Genomic DNA, 25,461 nt, shown 5'->3' on the forward strand with positions numbered 1-25,461 from the left:
ATACCAAAGGCCATCACAGGTATTCTTATATAATTTCTTATGTCTCGTCTTGTGAAGTACAGACACTGTTTGTTAGAAACTGTCCACTAGGTGGCAGCAGAGAGTTGTTTTATTGTGTCTTTGTAAAGTGGGAGGATACTCAGGCCGTACAGGCAGGCTTAGTAATTAATCAAAGGTTAAAAAGTATAATAAAAGTTTAAAAAAAAGGTACATATTTGAACGTAGCACATCACAAAAACTCCAGTCAGCACCATCTAGGGGGAAGTAGGGGTTGTGGGGATAAACCGCTGGAGGGTCCATGGTCATTTATAACAAAGTCAGAAACAGTCAAGAGTCCCTGGTAACACATTTAAATTGCCATTTTTGCACTAAATGTGCCTTTGCTGTTTGTGCCTCCGCCTTTCATAACAAATTCTGACTCGGCTAAACGACTTTTTTTTTATTTAACTTTCTGAAGTCATCAGTAGATTGTAAATCAAAGGTATTAGTCTACTGAGAAGTAATAATTTGAAATCCTTTAGCTACAGGGCTCCCCAGCTGCCTGCTTGTATAAGAGAAGCCCTTTCAATTTCAGCTTTTGAACCTTTTCAGCGTTATGTTTACCCCCGGAAAAAAACAAGCCAGGAATGCTGAATTCTTTTCAACAATAAAACAAATATTATGTGTAACAGAAACATGTAAATACCAAAACGTCACCATAACTGCAGAAGGGAAAGCTACGTCTAGTGGCCACCGCTGTACTGGTGCAAATGTAGCACACATCCTTCATGTGACTTACTTTGAAACTGTCACCAATGCACAGCCCGCTGTCGCAGCTGGGACAGTAGAAGGGGGTTTCTTTGCGCACTTTTCTTTTCTTTTGTGCTTTTTGCGATTGAGAGGGTAGAATGTCAGCGCCTGAACTGCACGACTGATGCACCCCTCATGTTGTTTGCCTTTCTGTCACGTCGATACTGCATCCCGCAGCAGCTTTACATGACAAAAGTTGCCAAGCATATTACGGTGGTTTGGTTGTACTGTGCCATATACACCACTTTCACTATCTGGGTCAACGTCTAATGCAGGGGTGGGCAGCGTCGGTCCTGGAGGGTCACAGTTTTTTTTTGCAGGGTTTGGCTCCAGCCCAGTTTCTTAATGAGATGTCAATTATTGCTGATGAAGCACGTCTTGCTCAAGTGACATTTTGATGCTTCATTTATAGTGGTCTCGCATGTTAAGGTTCCCCACTCTTAATTGCTTATTTCAGTCTTAAACAGCTGCATTCACTGTTTTAATGGCTCCTTAATAACATCCATCCATCCATTTTCCAACCCGCTGAATCTGAACACAGGATCACGGGGGTCTGCTGGAGCCAATCCCAGCCAACACAGGGCGCAAGGCAGGAACCAATCCCGGGCAGGGTGCCATCGCAGGACACCCACACACCAAGCACACATTGGGGACAATTTAGGATCGGCAATCCACCTAACCTGCATGTCTTTGGACCCAGGAAGCGAACCCAGGTCTCCTTACTGCGAGGCAGCAGCGCTACCCACTGTGCCACCGTGCCACCCTCCTTATTAACATTAAGATACAAATGACAAAGGAGCCAGCAGTTCTCCATGTAACTTGTCTCCATTTACACCTGTGTGGGTTCATCATGCACTATTTGGTTTAATAAAACACTTAAGATAAAACATTACAGACTGAAAATGATCCATTTTAGGTTTCAGATCATTTGAATGCTATCATTGGAAAAGTAAAAATATACATTGAAAGAACCTAATAATAACAACATTTATTTCTATAGCACATTTTCATACAAATAATCTAGCTCTCAAAGTGCTTTATAAGATAAAGAAAGAAAAAATATAAAAACAAAATTAGGCAATACTAAGAAATAAAGAATAAAGTAAGGTTTAAACCCAGGGAGGACTGAAAAAACAAACAAACAAAAAAAACTCCAGACAAAATCTGCAGGGGTTCTGAGGCCATGAGACCACCCAGCCCCTACTGGGCAACATTGTAGACTAACAAGCCGTAAAATTAAACAAAGCCTGAGATTGGCAAGGATTGGTTTCTAATTAAGCAGTTGGGTTGCAATGAAAACCTGCAGCCACTGCGGCCCTCCAGGACCAATGCTGCCCCCCCAGTCTAATGACCAATTCACACTGTCATCACTGTCACTTCCATCCATCCATCCATTTTCCAACCCGCTGAATCCAAACATAGGGTCACGGGGGTCTGCTGGAGCCAATCCCAGCCAACACAGGGCACAAGGCAGGAACCAATCCCGGGCAGGGTGCCAACCCACCGCAGGACACACACAAACACACCCACACACCAAGCACACACTAGGGCCAATTTAGAATCGCCAATCCACCTAACCTGCATGTCTTTGGACTGTGGGAGGAAACCGGAGCGCCCGGAGGAAACCCACGCAGACACGGGGAGAACATGCAAACTCCACGCAGGGAGGACCCAGGAAGCGAACCCAGGTCCCCAGATCTCCCAACTGTGCCACCGTGCTGCCCCTCACTGTCACTTGATTCAACTAATTCAACTTCACTTGCAGTTTGTTCTAAAATTGGCTTTACAGATTTTTTACATGCCATTGTGTGTTTTGGTTGAAGGCTGAATATTAAAAAGTGGCATCATGTTTGCTACGTCATGTTATGTTATCCACTAGACGGCAACTGTCCCGGGTGTTATTGGTGCTTAACACTTTACACTGGGGATCACAACAGCTTAACCCAAGAGACACTCGGGCCTAACCATTTTTACATAGAATTTCAAGCCAGAAACATACTCAGGCCTATTCCCAGATGAGGACTGGTGATGAGCAAAGCAGGAAAGTTTCAAATCTACATACAGTATTGTGAAACCGACATTAAAATTTGTTACGAGAAACTCATTAAAACGTTTTTGGGGGGAGGGAGTTGAAGGGATTTTTTTAGGATGGGAAACAAGGAATACTGCCCCTTACCGCCCTGTGTTTACCTGTGCCCCTTTCTGCTGTGGCATAAAGAATGTATTCCGTCAAACCAATGACAGATCAATGACCGACACCTGTCAAATCAATTCCATTTATGTCTTTCATTCACATCACAATGCATTTGTTTTTAAAAGATGTGACATGCTGCACATTTTCCATACAAAGACACACCAAAATGCACCAACATCCCATGACTGTGATCTGTCACTATATGGGTAGCCCTACCCGACCCCCGCTGTTACCTAGCAATTGCCCTTTCCTGTGCCCTCATTCCTTCAGATGAGGGTTTGCACACTTCAAGTGTCGTGGAGTTTCCCATCTCTGATGCATCTTTAGTTTTGCAATCACCAAGAGTATCACCATAGTTGTTTTTATTGCATTTTGGAAAATATCCCCACTTTTCTGGAAGTTGGGGATTGTAAATAAAACATCAACGGATATTCTATTGAAATTAAGCAGACACACTTATGTAAATTTAACATTAACCTTAACTCTCTAAGATTGTCTCTCACAATGAGGGTTTATAAATAAAACATCAGCGGACTCATTTCCCGTCACATGAAGCACATTTCGTTGAGCCGCCAGACGTGTCCTGGTAGTACGATCTCCACTTTGCCAGTTATGATGACACTCTTGGTGATCGCAAAACTCGAGATGAGTCAGACACGGGGAAGTTAAGTGAAGCGGAAATGGGGTTTGTAAACACTGAATTACAGGGAGATACATTCAGAGTTAATGCATGTCAACACTTCCAGACAGAAACTAAACTTTCTAAACTAAACTATCTACAGTGCATCCAGAAAGTATTCACAGCGCATCACTTTTTCCACATTTTGTTATGTTACAGCCTTATTCCAAAATGGATTAAAGTCATTTTTTTCCTCAGAATTCTGCACACAACACCCCATAATGACAACGTGAAAAAAGTTTACTTGAGGTTTTTGCAAATTTATTAAAAATAAAAAAACTGAGAAATCCCATGTCCATAAGTATTCACAGCCTTTGCTCAATACTTTGTCGATGCACCTTTGGCAGCAATTCCAGCCTCAAGTCTTTTTGAATATGATGCCACAAGCTTGGCACACCTATCCTTGGCCAGTTTCGCCCATTCCTCTTTGCAGCACCTCTCAAGCTCCATCAGGTTGGATGGGAAGCGTCGGTGCACAGCCATTTCAAGATCTCTCCAGAGATGTTCAATCGGATTCAAGTCTGGGCTCTGGCTGGGACACTCAAGGACATTCACAGAGTTGTCCTGAAGCCACTCCTTTGATATCTTGGCTGTGTGCTTAGGGTCGTTGTCCTGCTGAAAGATGAACCGTCGCCCCAGTCTGAGGTCAAGAGCGCTCTGGAGCAGGTTTTCATCCAGGATGTCTCTGTACATTGCTGCAGTCATCTTTCCCATTATGCTGACTAGTCTCCCAGTTCCTGCCGCTGAAAAACATCCCCACAGCATGATGTTGCCACCACCATGCTTCACTGTTGGGATGGTATTGGCCTGGTGATGAGCGGTGCCTGGTTTCCTCCAAACGTGACGCCTGGCATTCACACCAAAGAGTTCAATCTTTGTCTCATCAGACCAGAGAATTTTCTTTCTAATGGTCCGAGAGTCCTTCAGGTGCCTTTTGGCAAACTCCAGGCGGGCTGCCATGTGCCTTTTACTAAGGAGTGGCTTACGTCTGGCCACTCTACCATACAGGCCTGACTGGTGGATTACTGCAGAGATGGTTGTCCTTCTGGAAGGTTCTCCTCTCTCCACAGAGGACCTCTGGAGCTCTGACAGAATGACCATCGGATTCTTGGTCACCTCCCTGACTAAGGCCCTTCTCCCCTGATCGCTCAGTTTAGATGGCTGGCCAGCTGTAGGAAGAGTCCTGGTGGTTTCAAACTTCTTCCACTTACAGATGATGGAGGCCACTGTGTTCATTGGGACCTTCAAAGCAGCAGAAATTTTTCTGTAACCTTCCCCAGATATGTGCCTCGAGATACAGACAATTCCTTTGACTTCATGCTTGGTTTGTGCTCTGACATTAACTGTCAACTGTGGGACCTTATATAGACAGGTGTGTGCCTTTCCAAATCATGTCCAATCAACTGAATTTACCACAGATGGACTCCAATGAAGCTGCAGAAACATCTCAAGGATGATCAGGGGAAACAGGATGCACCTGAGCTCAATTTGGAGCTTCATGGCAAAGGCTGTGAATACTTATGTACATGTGCTTTCTCAATTTTTTTATTTTTAATAAATTTGCAAAAACCTCAAGTAAACTTTTTTCACGTTGTTATTATGGGGTGTTGTGTGTAGAATTCTGAGGAAAAAAATGAATTTAATCCATTTTGGAATAAGGCTGTAACATAACAAAATGTGGAAAAAGTGATGTGCTGTGAATACTTTCCAGATGCACTGTATATACTCACGTGAAAAAATCAATCATAAAATCAGACCCTGACTTATACGCCTGTTCAAAAATGCAACCCTTATTTTTTTTTACATCTTTTTGCCTCCTCCCGTCTCGCATCAGTTTCTCAGACGCATCGAATTTTGTTGCAGCAGCGTAGTTACCAATTTCTTTAGCTACTTCAATGACGTTTAATTTAAAACCAGCTTCATATTTTCTTCTGATTGAACGCTCCATCGTAGAAAAGGGATGCTATTACAATGAAGCTGTATGCAGGGTGTGAGAAACAAAAAACTCAAATCAGTGCAAATGGTGCTTAGGAATAGTTCAGGTGTTACCGTGTGGTCACGTGGGCACAATAGAGAGACAGAGAGAGGTTAGGAGCACAGGCTGGTACAGCGCATTGCCACACCCACATAGAAAAGAAAGGCCTTGTGCTCCATGGTTACTCTCCCAGGTGGGTATTAGCATATCCCTTGTACCAATAGCGTGAGTTTTCCACATTCGACTTATACGAGCGACATTATAAAATACCAGAAAATATACTGTAAAATCAAGTCCTGACTTATCCACGGGAGAACTTATCCACGAGTATATACGGTAAACTAAACTTTCTTCTTGTTTCAATGGCACGGGTTACTCTGGAAATAAAACAATTTATTTTGTGAAATTTTTTTATGAAGCATAACATGACGTTTTGCTGCAAATTCAGTTTCTCATCACTACTGTAGATGGATGACTTTAGTCAGGCATACCCTGATTAGAGCTGCTGATTATTTGTGTATAATGCATCTTTGTTTGTTAGTCATCTGTACTAACTACTAATAGAATTAAAACAATAATTCTGAGCTGTTACTAATCCTCCTCGATTTTGTTTCTCTTCACGGTGTTCTGCTTTAGTACTTGGTGCCCTTGCTCTACTGCCAAGCTGCTTGCTTGACTTTTCGTAAGACACCTGTGATACTGGGAGCCTTGGAATCAAACAATGGAAAGTTTCTGTCATCAGATTAGACAGCCCAGCACTGACTTTACTGTAGTACTGCCAGGATGGAGTGGGCAGCCAGTTGTGACTTGTTCTGCCAAAGCAGAATGGTTTTTATTTCCCGGAAGACATAAACGAGAAAAAAACAGAGTCAAACCCAAAGAGAGACAAACCAATCTTTCACCAAACCAGAAACGTGAGGCAAGAATCAGAATTGTAAACCAGAAAGTAAGTCAGAAAAACAAGAGAAACAAAATACAGAGAATCACAAGTTAAGTGTTTTAGATTTTTCCAAAATAGGGATTCCCAAATGACACAGAAATGACCTTTTTAAAGGGTCGCACCGATGACGTCATGCGAGCCCACTCCCTGGAGACTTCTGGGAGGTTGCCTTGGTAACAGCCGATGCGAAAATCACAAAACAGCTCTGCCCGTCAATATTCAAAATGGCGCCACCATAAGATACCAAAAAGTTACGACTTAGTCAAGAACCAAGATAGGATGAAATAAATGGCATAACCCCCAGAATAGCCAACAAAAAGCCCCAAAAACTCCTTAGGAAAGTGTCAACAAAATGAATAAAGAACACCAATCACAATATGACCACGTCTGACATTTATCTTCCTAACTGACCGTGGATTCCCCAGAATTTTAGTTTTACTCAGAGGCATTGCTGACTGTGGTTTTGTTTTCCTCTCCTCTATTGTCAACTGGTCATAGTTCAACAAAATCCACAGATGTTTATTGTTAGGATCCTTTTGTGTTAATCACTTTGAAATTATATTGTTATCTTTGTCTTCACACTAATCTATATTTTTATGTGGTGGCTCTGAGGCTCATTCCAGTTCCCGGTTCGAATCCCGTAAATGCCAGAAGTGAGTCCACTCCGTTGGGCCCTTAACCTTTAATTGCTCCGTCCTGAGTATGACGTTAATCTGCGTCCAGCCCTGCAAGCAGGTCCTGCAACATGTAGAGAGAACTTGGGGGGTCGGTGGCAGGACTGGCACCCCAGCCACTGTCAAAAACCTCCCAACTGTTCCACTCCATTCAAACTAGTGTGGTGCTGAGGTATCACCCGTTCACGACTGCACTAGGGTCCTAATTTGGGATCCTCAGGTGGTGGGTGCGGCACCACGCTGTATCAGTGCATGCTCCCAACCTCTCATTATGAAATTTGTAAAGTTTGAAATTTTATTTTACTTGTGGACTTCCAGTGTGCAGAGCACTATACCTACCCAACCTGACTTGACTTGGAAGCATCTAACATCCATGCAACATTTTTGAAACAAAGTGTGGCACCTTTGTGAGATCCTTCCTTTGTATCATTTTTATTTTTGCAGGTATTATAGGGGTGCCGTGGGCGCCCTGCTGGTGTATGACATTGCCAAACACCTCACATACGAAAACGTGGAGCGCTGGCTGAAGGAGCTGAGGGATCATGCCGACAACAACATTGTCATCATGCTAGTGGGAAACAAGAGTGACCTGCGACACCTGAGGGCCGTGCCCACTGATGAAGCCCGTGCCTTTGCAGGTGTGGTTTTTTAAATTGTCCTCCCCCTCATGTCTGCTCTCCCCCACCTACACAAGCTAATACATGTCTTTTGATTTTTGTCCTCTGATACAGAAAAAAACAACTTGTCATTTATTGAAACATCAGCTCTGGACTCCACCAACGTAGAAGAGGCGTTCAAAAATATTCTGACAGGTAAAACGTCTGAAATGTGTGCAAGCCGGGGTTGTTAGATTACATAAATGTACTGTGCACACATGACAGTACACTTGAACTGTGTCCATAGCTCATCTGACCTGGCAGCACTGGGCATAAGGTAGGCATAAGGTAAAACCAAGCGCTGGCTGCTATGCCAGTCAATGTTTCACACACAAACACACACACACCACAACAGTTGTGACTAATGAAGTAACCAAACATGGACACCTAAGGGATGGGAGTCTGGACTATGGTAGGATAAGGGACCGGCTAGATCATTCTGGCACCTTCTGACATCATCTAACAAAATCTAGACATGTAGATTTAAACACTAAGTAGATCCGGGTAACCATTGAGTGTCAGGGAAACATGTTGGCTATGAACTGCAGGAAACGAAACAGAAACGCCTTGAGTTTAGAATCAAACAGCTTTGAGGTAATGAAGGACAAGCCGCAAAGACACAGACAGCCCACATGGCATAGCGCAGCCTGCACACTGCATGCCCAGTAGCAGTGCCAGCTGTTTGCTGGTCAGCGTCAAAGCATCAAACATCCATCCATTATCCAACCCACTATATCCTAACGCAAGGCAGGAAACAAACCCCGGGCAGGGCGCCAGCCCACCGCAGGGCACACACACACACACACACAGAGGACAATTTAGAATCACCAATCCACCTAACCTGCATGTCTTTGGACTGTGGGAGGAAACCCACGCAGACACGGGGAGAACATGCAAACTCCACGCAGGGAAGACCCGGGAAGCGAACCCAGGTCTCCTAACTGCGAGGCAGCAGCGCCACCCACTGTGCCACCGTGCCGCCCAAGCATCAAACAATTACAAAAAAATAAAGTAAAAAAAGATTTTCTACCCACAGACCTATTCTTTCCATACCCGGATTTTGCACTTGTTTGAAACAGCAGCAGCACACCGCTGGCTTCTTTACCACAAAGTGGAAGGAGTAGACGTAGGCTTCTGTGGTGGCCTTTTCAAATTTAGCATGACCCTTCTCAGAAATGGGTGCAAATCAAGATGCTGCATGATGTCTTTGCTCGATATAAACCTAATATAGACGTCCTTTTCCTTTTTTCTCAAATTACTGTGGCTACTTTTAGGGAGCAAAGGATACTGGGCTTTTTGTACCTCGTCAAAGGCGTGTGCTGCATTGCCTTGACTGGGAAAAGCTCCCAAAAGTGGGCAAGTAACAAGGACAGGGTAGGAGTTCAGTTTGTGCCACCCTCAAAGAGCTACTTAGGGCAGGGGTTTTCAGACTCGGGACCCCCTGCGGCTGCAGGTTTTTGTTCCAGTCAGATTCCTAATCAGTGACAACACCTGATCACATTGTTGTCATTTAATTAGCTGGTATGTTTTTCTCTTATTCTACAATCAGAAAAGCACAGCAGCATGATTTTTACATTTAGAAATATTTCTGCTTTTGCTATAGATTTAAATGCTGTAATAAAAAGGCGCTATATAGGCGCCTGACCTGACACAGATGAGCACAGAGGCACGTATGAAATGAAAAACTTTTTATTTTCTCTTCAGCCGTGGGGCACGTCTTCCCCGTGTCCCACAGGCCCAACACAGTCCCAAAAGCACAAGCAAAGAGACACAACACACTCTCCGACTCCTACTCCTACTCCTACTCCTACTCCTACTCCTACTCCTACTCCTACTCCTACTCCTACTCCTACTCCTACTCCTACTCCTGACTCTGGCCCTTGAGTAGTGGCTGCAGGCTCTTTTTGTAGCCCTCCCTGTAGTGCTCCAGGTGGTAATTGGCCTAATTAGGCTGCACTTTCGGGTGTGGCTGCATTCCAGCCCACAGGGGCTCGTTAAGCCTAGCAGCTCCTCCGGGTGGTGGCCACGGAGCCCAACAGGTCTGAGTCCTGAAGTCCCACACCTGTGGCCCCGATGTAACCCAGGAGGGCTGCCACCACGCGTTCTGGGAGACGTAGAGTGCATCCCATGGCTGCTCCCCCAAATCCAGTGTTGAAGGGGCGTCCCGGCGTCCCGTCACAATGCTTAACTCTCTTTTGTTGGTTTCATTCTATTTTGCCCTTTCTCTGTGCAGTTTGTTCCTTTTATTGTATCTTATTAATGACAATTAAAAACAAGCAGAGCAGACACCCAGGCAGACAACACTGAGTCACGAAAGGCTGCAACTATTGCAGCGTCAGACTCACTAATCAGTAAATAATGGATTAATTAGACAATTAGAGCACCTGTAAAAACAGAATGAACATCAAGATGAAAATATAGTTTTCTAATTTTTGTATTGTTCCCAAAATACAGAATCTGGGAAATAAGAGTTCACTCAGTTATCCCAGAAGTCCAATTAAAAACATAAGCTGCTTGGAACAAAAACCAGCAGCCACAGGGGTGGGGTCCCCAGGACTGAGTCTGAAAAGCCACGACTTAGGGGTACAACGCACAACAGACTGAGCGTGGGTTTGTCGGTGCCTGAAGAGACGCTTTTGCTTCTGGGTATTAAAATCTTTTAAGATAACTGTCATGTTTGGTGTTCCCGTTATAAAATACATCTTTTCCAAGTTCTTAGTTATTGATATTGATTTAATGAATTACTTTATAAGAGCCATTTGTATAATAATATGTAAATGCCTGTATTAAAGTATACGTAAGTATCAGTTGATTAATCATGCCTGTGTATAATAAGTCGTTGCTCCATTAGTCTGTCCTGCCTTAACGCTGTAAAGGGGAATGGGTGATTTGATTGCTGTCGAGCAGGACATGGAGCAACAGTTTTTTGATCATTTTAGTTGGATATAATTCCATACAGTCACTGACCACTTTATTAGGTGCACCTTGCTAGTACCAGGTTGGACCCCCTTTTGTCTTCAGAACTTCCATAACTCTTCATGGCACAGAATCAACAAGGGATTTTGCTCCATATTGACATGATGGCATCACGCAGTTGCTGCAGATTTGTCAGCTGCACGTCCATGATGCGAATCTCCCATGCCATCACATCCCAAAGGTGCTCTACTGGATTGAGATCTGGTGATTGTGGAGGCCATTTGAGTACAGTGAACTCATTGTCATGTTCAAGAAACCAGTTTGAGATGATCTGAACTTTGTGACATGGCGTGTTATCCTGCTGGAAGGAGCCATCAGAAGATGAGTACACTAAAGGGATGGACATGGTCAGCAACAATACTTAGGTAGGCTGTGGCATTTAAACAATGCTCAGTTGGTACGAAGGGGCCCAAACTGTGCCATGAAAATATCTCCTACACCAATACACTACCAACCTGAACCATTGATACAAGGCAGGATGGATACCAGTTTTCATGCAGTTGATGTCAAATTCTGATGTCAGAATGTCACAGCAGAAACTGAAACTCATCAGACCAGTCAACATTTTTTCTAATCTTCTGTTGTTCAATTTTTCTGAGACCTTTGAAGACTTGTAGCCCTCAGTTGCCTGTTCTTAGCTGACAGGAGTGTCACCCGGTGTGGTCTCCTGTTGCTGTAGCCCACCTGCTTCAAGGCCTCTACGTGTTGTGTGCTCAGAGATGCTCTTCTGCATACCTCGGTTATAACGAGTGCTTATCTGAGCTCCTGTTGCCTTTCTATCAGCTTGATCTATCAGCTTGGCCATTCTCCTCTGACCTCTGGCATCAACAAGACATTTTCACCCAGAGAACTGCCGCTCACTGGATATTTTCCCTTTTTTTGGACCATTCTCTGTAAACCCTAGAGATGGTTGTGCATGAAAATCCCTGTAGATCAGCAGTTTCTGAAATACTCAGACCAGCCTGTCTGGCACCAACAGCCATGCTACGTTGAAAGTTACTTCAATCCCCTTTCTTCCCCATTCTGATGCTCGGTTTGAACTTCAGCACATCATCTTGACGAGGTCTACAGGCTGAAACTCCTGCCATTTGATTTGCTTATGAGATGTTTGCATTAACAAGCAGTTGAACGGGTGTACCTAATAAAGTGGCCTGTGAATACAGTAAAGGAAATTGCATTTTTGGAAATGTTAGGCCAAGTTTAAAACATTTAGTATGTTTTCTAATTTGCCTGTGTTTTGTAATAAAGTTCTTTAAATCATATGGAGGAGTAGTTTAATGTGTCGGAATCTTCAGTCCTGATGAAAGTGGCACTTTACAGGGGCTCACCACCATATACTGGGTTTTAACTAATAGCTAGACTTGAGACTTATTTCAGTTTGTTTCCTCCTTTAAGGTAACTGTTAGCGATTTTATGCAAGTACTAGCCGACGCCCGCCATAGCATACGGTGGTGGAAGAATAGGAACAGAAAACGGTGAGAAAGGAATTCAGAAATCAAGAGGAAATAAATACTTCTTGAAAGACGCAGTGTGCATGTAGAATTTCCGGCCAAGCAGGATTACATGTGAAAGTGATAAATAAATCAGACTTTCCGAATTTACATACTATGGCCATGGCATCCTGATAGTTTTGTTGCATGTATCTTGGACATCCTGGAAATGTGGACAGTAATATGATCATTTTGCCTACACGTACGTTGTTATTTTCAGCGTTTGCTTGCAGTGCGGCTGATAGTTCCACGCGCAGATCTTATTGATGTAATCTGCGATAGTTGAGACGCGCGCCCTGTTTAAACATACGCATCTATGACGTACTGTTGGAATAGTTTGCCGCTGGAGTGCAAAACACTAAATGTATTCCTCATTGCTAATCTGTAAAAAATTGGCATTGAGTAAGCCTTATTCGCTTGGTGCTTCTTTTATCGGGAACATGTTGTAAATCTTTGTGCCGGCCAATGTCTCCGTAGGGGAATAAAAGTGTGTAAACCATAGGATCGCAATTCATATTGAGCGTGGAAATCTGTTTACAGGAGTTGCCTATGGGATAGATGCAAATGTCCCTTTCGGCAGGAGGTTCGCCATCTTCTCTGACGAAAATCGCTGCAATGTTAGGGCATTGTATCGTCGTAAATCCTGCCCAGGGTTTTCCTTGAAAACCATTCATACAGATGCTGTTGGATTGGACTGAGCAATTTCATGCATGCGTTTGTATGATTTAGCGAAGGTGTTGATGGTTCTGAGCATGGAATCTAGCTGGAGAAGTACATTTTCGGTGCATGCAGAGTTTGCTTTATTTTGTAAGTGTACTTCAGTAGCTTGTGCTGTGTCAAAAACATACAACTGTTCATATCCTGGAGAGGTAGGAGTGTTAGCATATAGTGGAGAGATTTGGTGATAAATTTGCCCGTGTATTTTAAAACAGTATGGTCCGTGGCCAGGAGGCTGAGTTATCTGTGCACCCATGGAAGCAAACGCTAGAGAAGAGTTGTATTCTCGAATGTGTTCACGATAATTTTTAGCTTCTGATGTTTGCTGTGTAAGAAGCTGTTGTAAAGACACAGGTGGCTCCCGCAAAGGTGGTAAAGCTACTTTACCGTTGTGGCAGCACCTCGAGTACTTGTTGGATGTATTACGCTCAGCAGGCCAGTATTGTGCATGGCATGGAAGAGGATGAATAGGAATCAAGAAATGCCGGACCGGTTTTGAAGTGGAAGCAGGACGAACCAGAAGAGAAATATATATAAGAGATTGGTCATTTTGTATTAATAATTTTTATTTTAGTAATTTCATTTTGTATTAATAGTTATGTTTATTTTGGTAGTTTTTGGGTACTACTTTATTGGGCATACTTTCAAATATGTTAGTTACAGACCCTCCACCACTAACACACATCAATCAGTGTCTTTTGTTTGTTGTTTTTTTGTTTTTTACATCACTGGAATTGAAATCTGCCGTGTATGAAAGTCTGTGTAGGCTACATGTTTAACTACATGACATTGTAAAGTGCACATATTTAACATAGTCTACTAACACATGCAATTGTATACATGTATTGCTGTAATTTCTCAATATGACTCATTGCCACAAAAATATTTACTAAACAAAAGTGGGATAACAGACTCTTAGAAGAAGAAACTAAAAACAAATGCACAATGCTGCAACTGTCACATCAGTTAGTCCCTGAACGCACCTGAAGGTCACGCCATGCATACATTTTCTAATTTGTTCAGGAATAATTTAGCTACTCAATAACACTTTTTTTTTTTTACCCAGTTTATTGAATTTTTAAATGATGACTGGGATACTGAACTATGTGCATTAACACTATCAGATATAGAGAAGACGTGTTCCAAAAAACACTGTCTTCTTTAGCCTTGGTGTTAACTATCCCAGGCACGGAGCTGGACAGTTTGACATCCGTCGCGGAGTGACGGGTGCTGAGCAGACTCCTGTCCATCATGGAGAATCCACTGCATCCACTGAACAGGATCATCTCCAGACAGAGGAGCAGCTTCAGTGACAGACTGCTGTCACCGTCCTGCTCCACTGACAGACTGAGGAGATCGTTCCTCCCCCACACTATGCGACTCTTCAATTCTACCCAGGGGGGTAAACGTTAACATTATTCAAAGTTATTGTCTGTCTGTATACCTGCATTGTTATCACTCTTTAATTTAATATTGTTTTTATTAGTATGCTGCTGCTGGAGTATGTGAATTTCCCCTTGGTATTAATAAAGTATCTATCTATCTATCTATCTATCTATTATATAGTGCCTTTTCTCTATCTATCTATCTATCTATCTATCTATCTATCTATCTATCTATCTATCTATCTATTATATAGTGCCTTTTATCTATCTATCTATCTATTATATAGTGTCTTCCATATCTATGTATCTATATCTATTATATACTGCCTTCCATATCTATCTATTTATCTATCTATCTATCTATTATATAGTGCATTTTATCTATCTATCTATCTAACAGTGGAGCTCATTTCAAAAATATTATTTGAAAAGTAATATTATCCATCCATCCGTTTTCCAACCCGCTGAATCCGAACACAGGGTCACGGGGGTCTACTGGAGCCAATCCCAGCCAACACAGGGCACAAGGCAGGAACTAATCCCGGGCATGGTGCCAACCCACCGCAGAAGTAATATTATATAATGACATAATAAATCAATTGCGTTGATTACATTTTTTTTTTAATCCATCGCCATTTGTCATGTGACTATGTGAAGTGACCATTCCTTTCAAAAATAATCACATCTCCGCACTGCTCAGCTTTACTAAAGTGTACACTAAGCACTCACCCTGGCAGTGATAGGCCTCACTCCCGGTTTTCAATAATATTTATTGTTTTATTAACAATATATTTGGTTTCCAATTTTCTCTTTCGGTTATATTCATGCGGTAAGTATGCTAGAATGGAAACAAACACATTAACTGTTTTTTGTTTGTGCCTAGAGGGGGTTGGGTGGTCTCATGGCCTCGGAACCCCTGCAGATTTAGTTTTTTGTTTGTTTTGTTATTTCTGTCCTCCCTGGCCATTGGACCTTACTTTATTCTTTGTTAATTAGTATTACCACATTTTTATATATTGTTTCTTTCTTTCTTCATCTTGTAAAGCACTTTGAGCAAAATCATTTGTATGAAAATGTGCGCTAGAAATAAATGTTGTTGTTGTTCAATTGTCATTTTTAGCTGTCTGCGCACGGCTCCACTGTCGTTATGTTAACAATTCTCTTATTGGGCTCAAGTGTGGTACCAATTTTCTTATTTGGGTCCTCGTATTAAAAAGTTCAAGAACCCCGGTGTTAGGCCTAATCATAATAAAGAGGCTAATCTGCCTTCTGATTTTCAATGGGTTATAATGCCCCTTTTTTTTAATAATGGGGATCATTAAAGCTCACTCCTATTTCTGTTCTACCCTTTTAGAGATTTACCGCATCGTATCACAGAAGCAGATAGCTGACCGGTCAGCACACGATGAGTCCCCGGGCAACAACGTAGTGGACATCAGCGTACCACCCACCACCGACGGCCAGAGGTCCAGCAAATTGCAGTGCTGTCAGAACCTGTGACCTCCAGCACCTTCCTCTTGAATCTGCCGACTGTCCGTTTCTCTGCTTTTGACCCCCAAGTCTTGTGTCTGCGTGTTTTTTTTTTTATTATTATCATTATTAATGTAACAAAAGAGCTCCCCCAAAGCTGCATTTGATTAGCCTGCCCTCCTAAAAATGTTTTTTTTTCTCTCAAGTAGTTTGTGGTTCATACAGAGCTGGGGGGGGGGGGTTGTAGGGGGGTGCAGCAGGAGAGATGATGGGAATGGGCAATTTGGGGTTTGGAAAGAAACAGAAAAATATCTCTTTATAATGGGAAGGGCAGCCCTGCCAAAGCCTGAGTATAATAGGAATACATTTCAAACACATTTATTAGGATATACATGCTTTTTGGGGGGGGGGGGGGGGGGGGGGGGGGGGGTGTTGTACATCACAGTAGGCCTGCAAAAATAGAAAAACTGGCAAAAGTTTAAATGAAATAAAATTAATGTCAATCTTCATTTTTAGAAATATATCCACATGTGGAGCATCTTGACAGAAATAATCACAAACAGTGATCTGGAGACCCAGTTTTAATAAAAAATAAAATGTTCATTATTAAATACGTGCTTACTACTTGGATTTTTTAATTTTGTTTTTAACAGCAAGACAATTTAAAGCCATAAGAAAAATCTGCTCACTTTCTTACCTTCACACCTGATCTACAGACAAAGAGGAACTGTGTGTGCAAAGGCACTGAGCAGCTGTGGGCAAGAACACACACACGTCCTCACATTCACATACACACACACACCCTCACATACTAACACACACACACACACGTCCTCACATTCACATACACACACACGTCCTCACATACTAACACACACACACACGTCCTCACATTCACACACACACATATTCACACACACACACGCCCTTACATTCACCCTTACATTCATATGCACACTCACACACACCCTCACATTCACACACACACACACACTCAAATACAAACACACACACACCCTCACATACAAACACACACACACACTCACATACAAACACACACACACATGCACACACACACACCCTCACATACAAACACACACACACCCTCACATACAAACACACACACACGCCCTCACATTCACACACACACACCCTCACATACAAACATACACACACATAGACGCCCTTACATTCACATGCACACACACACACACCCTCACATTCACACACACACACAAACGCCCTCACATTCACCCTTACATTCACACACACACACACACCCTTACATTCACACACACACACACACTCTTACATTCACATGTACACACTCACACCCACCCTCACATTCACACACATGCACACACACCCTCACATTCACACACACACACCCTCACATACAAACACACACACACACCCTCACATTCACACACACACACCCTCACATACAAACACACACACCCTCACATACAAACACACACACCCTCACATTCACCCTTACATTCACACACACATACACACCCTTACATTCACATGCACACACACACACAAATGCCCTCACATTCACCCTTACTTTCACACACACACACACATGCACACTCACCCTCACATACAAACACACACACACTCACCCTCACATACTGTACAAACACACATTCACACACACACCACATCCTCACACACTCACACCCACCCTCACATTCACACACACACAAACACACACTCACCTTTACATTCACTTACATTCACAGACATGCACACACCCACAGACACACACACTTTCACACTCCCTCCTACCAGCCAGTTTAGGGCTGCTAATCAGCTGCAGCTTTAAGAGGTAGAAAGGAATCTTGAGTACCTGGGGAAACAAACATGAAAACTCCATCGAGGTGAGATTTAAAGCCTGTCGTCTGGAGCTATGAGGCAGCAGCCTTCAGCACTGTAGACAAATAAAATAATATTTATTACTTAATTACAGTAGCATAGTGTCATTACACTGGTGAGTATACATTACATGAATACACAATGAGAAGTGTGAGACCTGAAAGTACCTGCCTTGAGAAGGACCTGGGAGACACAGTTGACTGGTCACCATCTACACCCAGACGATGGAATGAGAAGGCCAATGGTGGATGTGTGCAGTAAATTTCAAACAGGGTTATGCTTAAGCTTTATAACACACTTTTGAGGCCTCAACAGGAGTACTGAGTGCAGTTTTAGTCTCCATATTATAACAAAAGAAGCAAAAGAAGATCAAGAGGAGACCTGACTGAAGTGTTTAAAATTATGAAAGGAATTAGTCCAGTGGATCAAGACGGAGACTTTAAAATGAATTCATCAAGGGCTGGAAACTTCTGAAGGGTAAATTTCACACACACATTAGAAAGTTTTACACAGAGAACCACATACACAAGTTAGTGTGGTAGACAGTAAGACTTTAGGGACTTTCAGAATTCGACTTGATGTTTTTTTAGATACACAACGGGAGGTCAGAAAATCAAAAGTTCACCTTATGAGAAGATTTAGGAGTCACAGTGGATTCGACACGATCAACTGCCAGTCAGTGTTCAGAAGCCATGAAGAAGGCTAACAGAATATCAGTTTATATAGCGTCTTGATGTGTGGAGTACAAGTCACAGGAGGTTGTGCTCAAGTCTTTATAACACACTGGTGAGGCCTCATCTGGAGTCCTGTGTGCAGTTTGGGTCTCCAGGCTACAAAAAGGACATAACAGCACAAGAAAAGGTCCATAGAAGAGCGACGAGGCTGAGTCCAGGCCTACAGGGGATGAGTTATAAGGAAAGATTAAAAGAGCTGAGCCTTTACAGTTTATAAGAGGTGACTTGACTGAGGTGTTTAAAATGATGAAGGGAATTAGTCCGGTGGATCAAGACTGGGACTTTAAAATGAGTTCATCAAGAATATGGAGGCATTAGAACACTCTAGATGAGAATAGGCCATTCAGCCCAACAAAGCTCGACAGTCCTGTTCACTTATTTATAGTTGGAAACTTGTGAAGAGTAAATTTCACACAAACATTAGGAAGTTTTTCTTCACACAGAGAACCACAGACATATGGAATACGTGACCAAGTAGTGTGGTGGACTGAAGGAACCTTCAAAATTCAACTTGATGTTATTTTAGAATTAAGAGGACATGACTGCCGTGCTTTGTTGGTCTGAATGGCCTGTTTTAGTCTAGATTGTTCTAATGTTCTAACTCAGGGGTCCTCAATCACAGTCCTGGAGGGCCGCAGTGGCTGCAGGTTTTTGCTCCAACCCAGTTGCTTAATAAGAGCCCTTATTGCTCAAGTAACACTTCTGCATCACACACGTTAAGATTTTAAACCCTTATTGCTTATTTTAGTGCACTATTGGGTTTAAATAAATACTTGGAAGGAAAGTGAAGAGAAAAAAGTGAAAGACTGAGAATCACTCATTCATTTTAGCCTTCAAATCATTTGGATGATATCCTTAGAAAGGGGAAGAAAACTTAAGATATGAGAACAACCTGACATGGCAGAGTTAAAGCACCAACAAGCCATGAAATTAAATGATAGGCAAGAATTGCTTTCTAATTAAGCAACCAGGTTAGAACAAAAACCTGTAGCCACTGCAGCCCTCCAGGACTGTGATTGAGGACCCCTGATCTAACAAATGAGAAAATGTACACAACGGTGTGACATTCAGGGCATTCATAGGCCTAGTTAACCGATTTCAGAGTTTAAGGATTTCAAAAATGTTTTAGTCTATCATTTAGTTACTATATTTGAGTTTATTAAAAATGTAATGTAACAGTGAGTCATTTTCAAAAAGAACGGTGATTATGGAATGCTTTACTCTCCTCCTGGGAGCTTCATCCTACTTCCGCTCCCGACTCTCGCTCCTCGACTGTAGGAAGGCGGCCCCTTTTATTCTCCAGGAGCCTGATGACACTCTTCCGGCAGCACTTCCTGGTGTGGCGGAAGTGCTGCCCTTGCACCCAGAAACACTCTGGGCGTCCCTGGAAGGATCTTCCTCCATCTTCCTAGGTGTGGTGGAAGTGAATGTTTCCCAGGCTCCATGAGATTCGGGGCGCCCCCTGGAGGTGGCCACAGGCCCCAATGGGCTTGAGCCTCCTTGCTCCTTTCCCGTGGTCCCTTCAAATCCAGGGCAGTTGCCCCCTCATGGCCCAGGGGACATATACGCCACCTCCCAGTCCTTCCAGGTATCCCGGCTGGGTCTGTCCCCCAGCCTCCTGTGACAGTGTCTAAACTTGAGTTGCAGATCAATATGGAATAACATTTTTGGCTTGAAAAATGGATGCATTTTTTTTTTATAATGGTAGGCATATGCTCTATTATAAAATGCAAGAATGGGCTAGTTATTTTTAAAACTTTAAAATATGCTTTACTTTAGAATACAAGTTCATTTGTCAAATGAATATACATGATAATTGTGAAGAAATAACTTTGACTTGAAAAACACCAAACGCATTCCTTTAAATATTTTTGTGCTGCTGATAATAATAATAATAATAATAATTCATTACATTTATATAGCGCTTTTCTCAGTACTCTATCCACACAGGGAGGAACCGGGAAGCGAACCCACAATCTTCCACAGTCTCCTTACTGCAAAGCGTGATGTCATGTGATACGACTTCAGGGGGCGTGTCCTCAGCATAGGGCACCACATAATTGCTGTGAGTGCACATAGAAAAAATAAAATATGATTGGAAAATAAAATAACAAATCTCAAATTAAAATGAAAGTGAATCAAAGTAAAAAAAAAAAAAAAGGTCCCAGGAAAATGTATTCAATCCAAAAAAAATTTAAAGAAATGAGGCCAACAGAACACCAATCTACCTTCTCAACATAATTTTGTGCTCAGGTCCCAGAAACCAGTGATTTTGCAGATTTGGGCAGCAGCTACACTACTGGCATTCATTGTGGTCAATTCTGTCTGACACTTTTGTTTTCATTGGTTTTGCACGTGTGGGCAACATTCAGGATGCATGTCTGCTCACACTCAGAAGATCTGGGCTGTAGGAAAAATAATTTGAGCAATATTTGTGGCAAAAAGCAAAACTGACTCACTTTTAGCTGCTGTGGCTTTAGAGTTGCCAGTGAATCTGACATGCGTACCCAGAGAAAAGCCGACATGAACGCAGAGAGAACGTGCAGCAACATTTATTTATATAGCACATTTTCATAGAAATAATGTAGCTCAAAGTGCTTTACATGATGCAGACTCCACAGTGATAATGGTGCAAGGTTCAAATGCGACACTGCGTGCCCGTGAGGCAACAGGGATAACCGCTTCAAGACTATGCCACACACAATCTTACGAGAGGTATGTGATGGGAAATGCGCCTACATATGAAGGAGTGATGTCAGGTAAATGACGTGTTTTCTTAAGTAGGCCACACTTGTTTGTACCGTATATACTCACGGATAAGTCAGGGCATGATTTTACCGTATAATTTCTGGTATTTTATAATGTTGGTCGTATAAATCGAATGTGGAAAACTCACGCTATTGGTCCAAGAGATTACGATATTCTAACGCCCACCTGAGAGAGTAACCACGGAGACCACAGCCTTTTTATTTCTATGTATTGTGCCCACGTGACCACACGGTAATACCTGAACTATTCTGAAGCGATGTTCGCACTGTTTTGTGTTTTTTTTTGTATCTCACACCCTCATACACCTTTATCGTAAGAGCATCTCTTATCTACGATGGAGCTTTCGATCAGAAGTAAATATGAAGCTGGTTAAAAATTAAAAGTCGTTAAAGTGGTGAAAGAAATTGGTAACCGGGCTGCTGCAACAAAATTCCATGTGTCTGAGAAACTGATGAGAGATTGGAGGAGGCAAGAAGATGTAAAAAAATAAATAAATAAATAAATAAAAAAATGCAGATGTACAATTTAAACAGATTGTTATTTTCATGGGAACTGTTACATATGGATAATAGACCTAACTATTTTACATTACAGCGAGTAATTAACCATAGTAAAAAATAGCAAAACGTAATGAATTGAAATAATATTATGTTTCATGTTGAGTTAGAGGACTTCCTTCTATCCATCAACTGTGCGATATCCAATATCTAAATGGTACTGATAATAACTGTGCAATATCTGTATACTGTACAATATCATTACTCTCCGGGTCCAACATCCACTACTCACTGCACATGATCATCATTACTGTGCAATATTTAAATTGTGTGCAATAACCCAATAGTTATTTATTCTTTCCAGTATTTAAATAATGTGCAATAACCCAATAGTGCAATTGTTATGTATTCTTTCCATATGTATATAGCGTCGCAGAACTTTTTTGCAACTTCTTTGCAACTTTTTGCACCATTTGTTTATTTACTTGTTGTGTTCTACATGTATGTCTGCACTGAAGGAGCTGCTTTTAATCTCATTGTACATGTGTATAGTGATAATAAAAGGCATTCTATTCTATTCATTGCGTAATAGCCTACGATTTCATTCTGTTTGGCTTTGAAATTAACATGCAAATACTTTTTAAACTTACACTTTTACTGTAAAACTACAGTAAAAACAAGAATTAGAATGAACTTTTCTTTAATATCGCATTGAATTTTGATTCTGTGTTTGGACTTTTCATCGTGACAGCGCAACGTATAACTGCCCGTGAGTGAATATCGTTTCTTTCTCTCTAATAAATAAAATGACTTTTTCGAATGTTTGTCCCTGTGATTTGTTAATTGTCACAGCAAAAGCTATTCTAATGGGAAACTGTAAATGTTTTAATACGAATAGCATATCAAGATCTCCTTTGGTGTCTAATGTCATCCCCTGAAGATGTACTACATTACCTTTCTTGTCGCCTGTTAAAATTTTACATGTCAGAATTGTTCGACCAATTTTGAATACAACTAATCTTGTCCCATTGCATAGCCCATCACTCAGACATAAATTACGCAATAACATTACGATACGTCCTTCTTTCAACAGTAATTCGGCCGGTGGAAGACCCGACGGTGTTAACGGTTGTAGATATTCTTCGTGATATTGTAAGTTGATGTTTTCATCTTCCGTACCATCACCACCAACTGTTTCAGCAGAGTCTATTGATACGCATTTAACCAATTTGCTGTGTAACCGATTGATAATTTTCGCATTAATTCATTTGACTTCATCGTTTCTCGGTGTTTGGATTGCCCGTGTACTCATTTCTTCTGCTGATAACCCTTCGAGATGAAATTCTTCAATAAGATTTGGAATAAGTCTTCTTTTATTGGGAACTTAAAGTGAGGAAGACGTAAAAATTTATAAGAGCTGAGAGCGCAGGAACTGTGTCTGACAAAAGCATTCACAGGAATGAGAGATGAGAGGACTGCAGGCGTGGGCCATTAACCGTAAATGGTTGTGAGGAGGGCGGAACTTGAAAAAATCTCTTGGCAATAGTCTCGTCTCAAGATTTTCTTTTATAATAGAGAGGTGTATTCTTATAATAATTGGTAATTTCTATGTATTAGAAAAATATTATAAACACATGAGAAAAGTAGACACTATATTTTACTAAGCATTAAAATGTAAGAGTTAGGATTAAAAAAGATTTATGCCTATATATTTTGTATTATTCAGTATGAGCTAGAAACCACCAATAGTTTATTAAGCCAAAGGTTAGACGTGCAGGAGAGCTGAAAAAAGATGGGTCCCTCGCTTAAAGAAAGAATGTGAACTCTGGCTGTAAATTATAGTAGCAAGCAAGAATAGTCCTTATCAATCAGATAAGATGGACAGAGCGGGGTTTGATAACCCCTTAACTAAGAATTATAGGTGGAATTAATTAGAGGCAGGACTAGAGCAATGGAATGCTAGAAGTCAGATCATGAAGAATGATGGCTGAAATGATAAACATTGTAATAAAAGTAAAAGGTGCTCACTGCTGGGGCTCATTGTTCCATCGTGAGTCTGTATGCGCGCTGTACAATAATTAATTCTAAACGCTTAATTCGCTATCTGTTCTGAGTTTCCGAGTACTTTCATTGGGGCTAAGGGTGCCTGTGTCAGCCTACTTCAACAACATTTCTATAAATGCATGGGAAGAACATGTAGAGTCTGGTGTTGTGAGGCTGGAATGACAGCCGTGCGCTACCACTCTGCATATGTTAAACCATCTGTATTAGACTTAACTAGACATCAATCTGATTAAACTTAGGTAAACTGGCGTTACTAAACTGACCCTATTATTAACCGAGAATAGCAATTAATAATATTAAAATTCCTGGGTGGGTTGCACGGTGGCGCAGTGGGTAGCGCTGCTGCCTCGCAGTTGGGAGACCCGGGTTCACTTCCCGGGTCCTCCCTGTGTGGAGTTTGCATGTTCTCCCCGTGTCTGCGTGGGTTTCCTCCGGGCGCTCTGGTTTCCTCCCACAGTCCAAAGACATGCAGGTTAGGTGGATTGGCGATTCTAAATTGGGCCTAGTGTGTGCTTGGTGTGTGGGTGTGTGTCCTGTGGTGGGTTGGCACCCTGCCTGGGATTGGTTCCTGCCTCGTGCCCTGTGTTGGGATTGGCTTGGCTCCAGCAGACCCCCGTGACCCTGTGTTCGGATTCAGCGGGTTGGAAAATGGATGGATGGATAAAATTACTGGGTACAGTGGTAGCACTGCTGTCTCACACTGAAGGAGATCAAGGTTTGCCACTGTGTGAAGTTTCCCCCAGGTGCTCCATTTCCCTCCCACAGTCGAAACACATGCAGGTTGGGTGGACTGGCATTGTTAAACTGGCCCTACTTATGTGCCCGTATGTATATTCACCCTGTCCAGGAATTGCTCCTGTCTTAAGTCCAATGTTTACTGGGATAGGCTCATGACATTTTTTCCTAAAAGTAGACCAGACCTTGTTTTGTAATTCCTGCCTACTTTCAACCTAGCAATTGTCAGCGACCAGACTGACTGACTACAGCCCACCAATAACTCCACCACACGGAGCACACTTGTCAGTGGAAACATTGCAAGAATGCAACTTTGAACTGTGACACTACCCCCCCCCCCCTTTTTATTCACCAACTTTTCTTTTTCCTGAGATGAACGAACACCGGGTGTGGTCACTGTTTTGACACAGATGATGCCGCTGACGATGACTGACGAGGTGCTGTAGTGTTATGACTCGTGAGGAGTTTCATTAATCCGAGGGCAACCAGAGGCCGAAAAACCGGTGGGAGAAAAGCATCCAACTTTATTGAAACTGCACTGAAAATGACCTAAAACGGCATTGTGCTACACCCCTTCCTTACAATTTATTTTTGTATAGCCCAAAATCACACAAGAAGTGCCGCAATGGGCTTTAACAGGCCCTGCCTTTTGACAACCCCCCAGACTTGACTCTCTAAGAAGTCAGGGAAAAACTCCCAAAAAAAACCTTCTTGGGAAAAATGGGAGAAACCTTGGGAAAGGCAGTTCAAAGAGAGACCCCTTTCCAGGTAAATTGGGCGTGCAGTGGGTGTCAATACAATACAATACACAGAACAGAACAAATCCTCAATACAGT

The 25,461-nt window shown here is 42.2% G+C and overlaps 1 protein-coding gene across 1 annotated transcript in view; it reads left to right on the forward strand.

Moving 5' to 3' along the window:
- LOC114662823 (ras-related protein Rab-11B-like) overlaps positions 1 to 16,556 on the forward strand; it is a 41,282-nt gene extending 24,726 nt beyond the window's left edge. The window contains exons 3-5 of the mRNA XM_028816507.2: positions 7,696 to 7,889; positions 7,983 to 8,063; positions 15,830 to 16,556. Of these exons, the coding sequence (XP_028672340.1) occupies positions 7,696 to 7,889; positions 7,983 to 8,063; positions 15,830 to 15,975 (421 nt within the window). The 3' untranslated portion in view covers positions 15,976 to 16,556. The remainder of the gene's footprint in view (positions 1 to 7,695; positions 7,890 to 7,982; positions 8,064 to 15,829) is intronic.
- Positions 16,557 to 25,461: the final 8,905 nt, after the last annotated feature.

Source organism: Erpetoichthys calabaricus, chromosome 12, assembly GCF_900747795.2.
Source record: "Erpetoichthys calabaricus chromosome 12, fErpCal1.3, whole genome shotgun sequence".
NCBI lineage: Eukaryota > Metazoa > Chordata > Cladistia > Polypteriformes > Polypteridae > Erpetoichthys > Erpetoichthys calabaricus.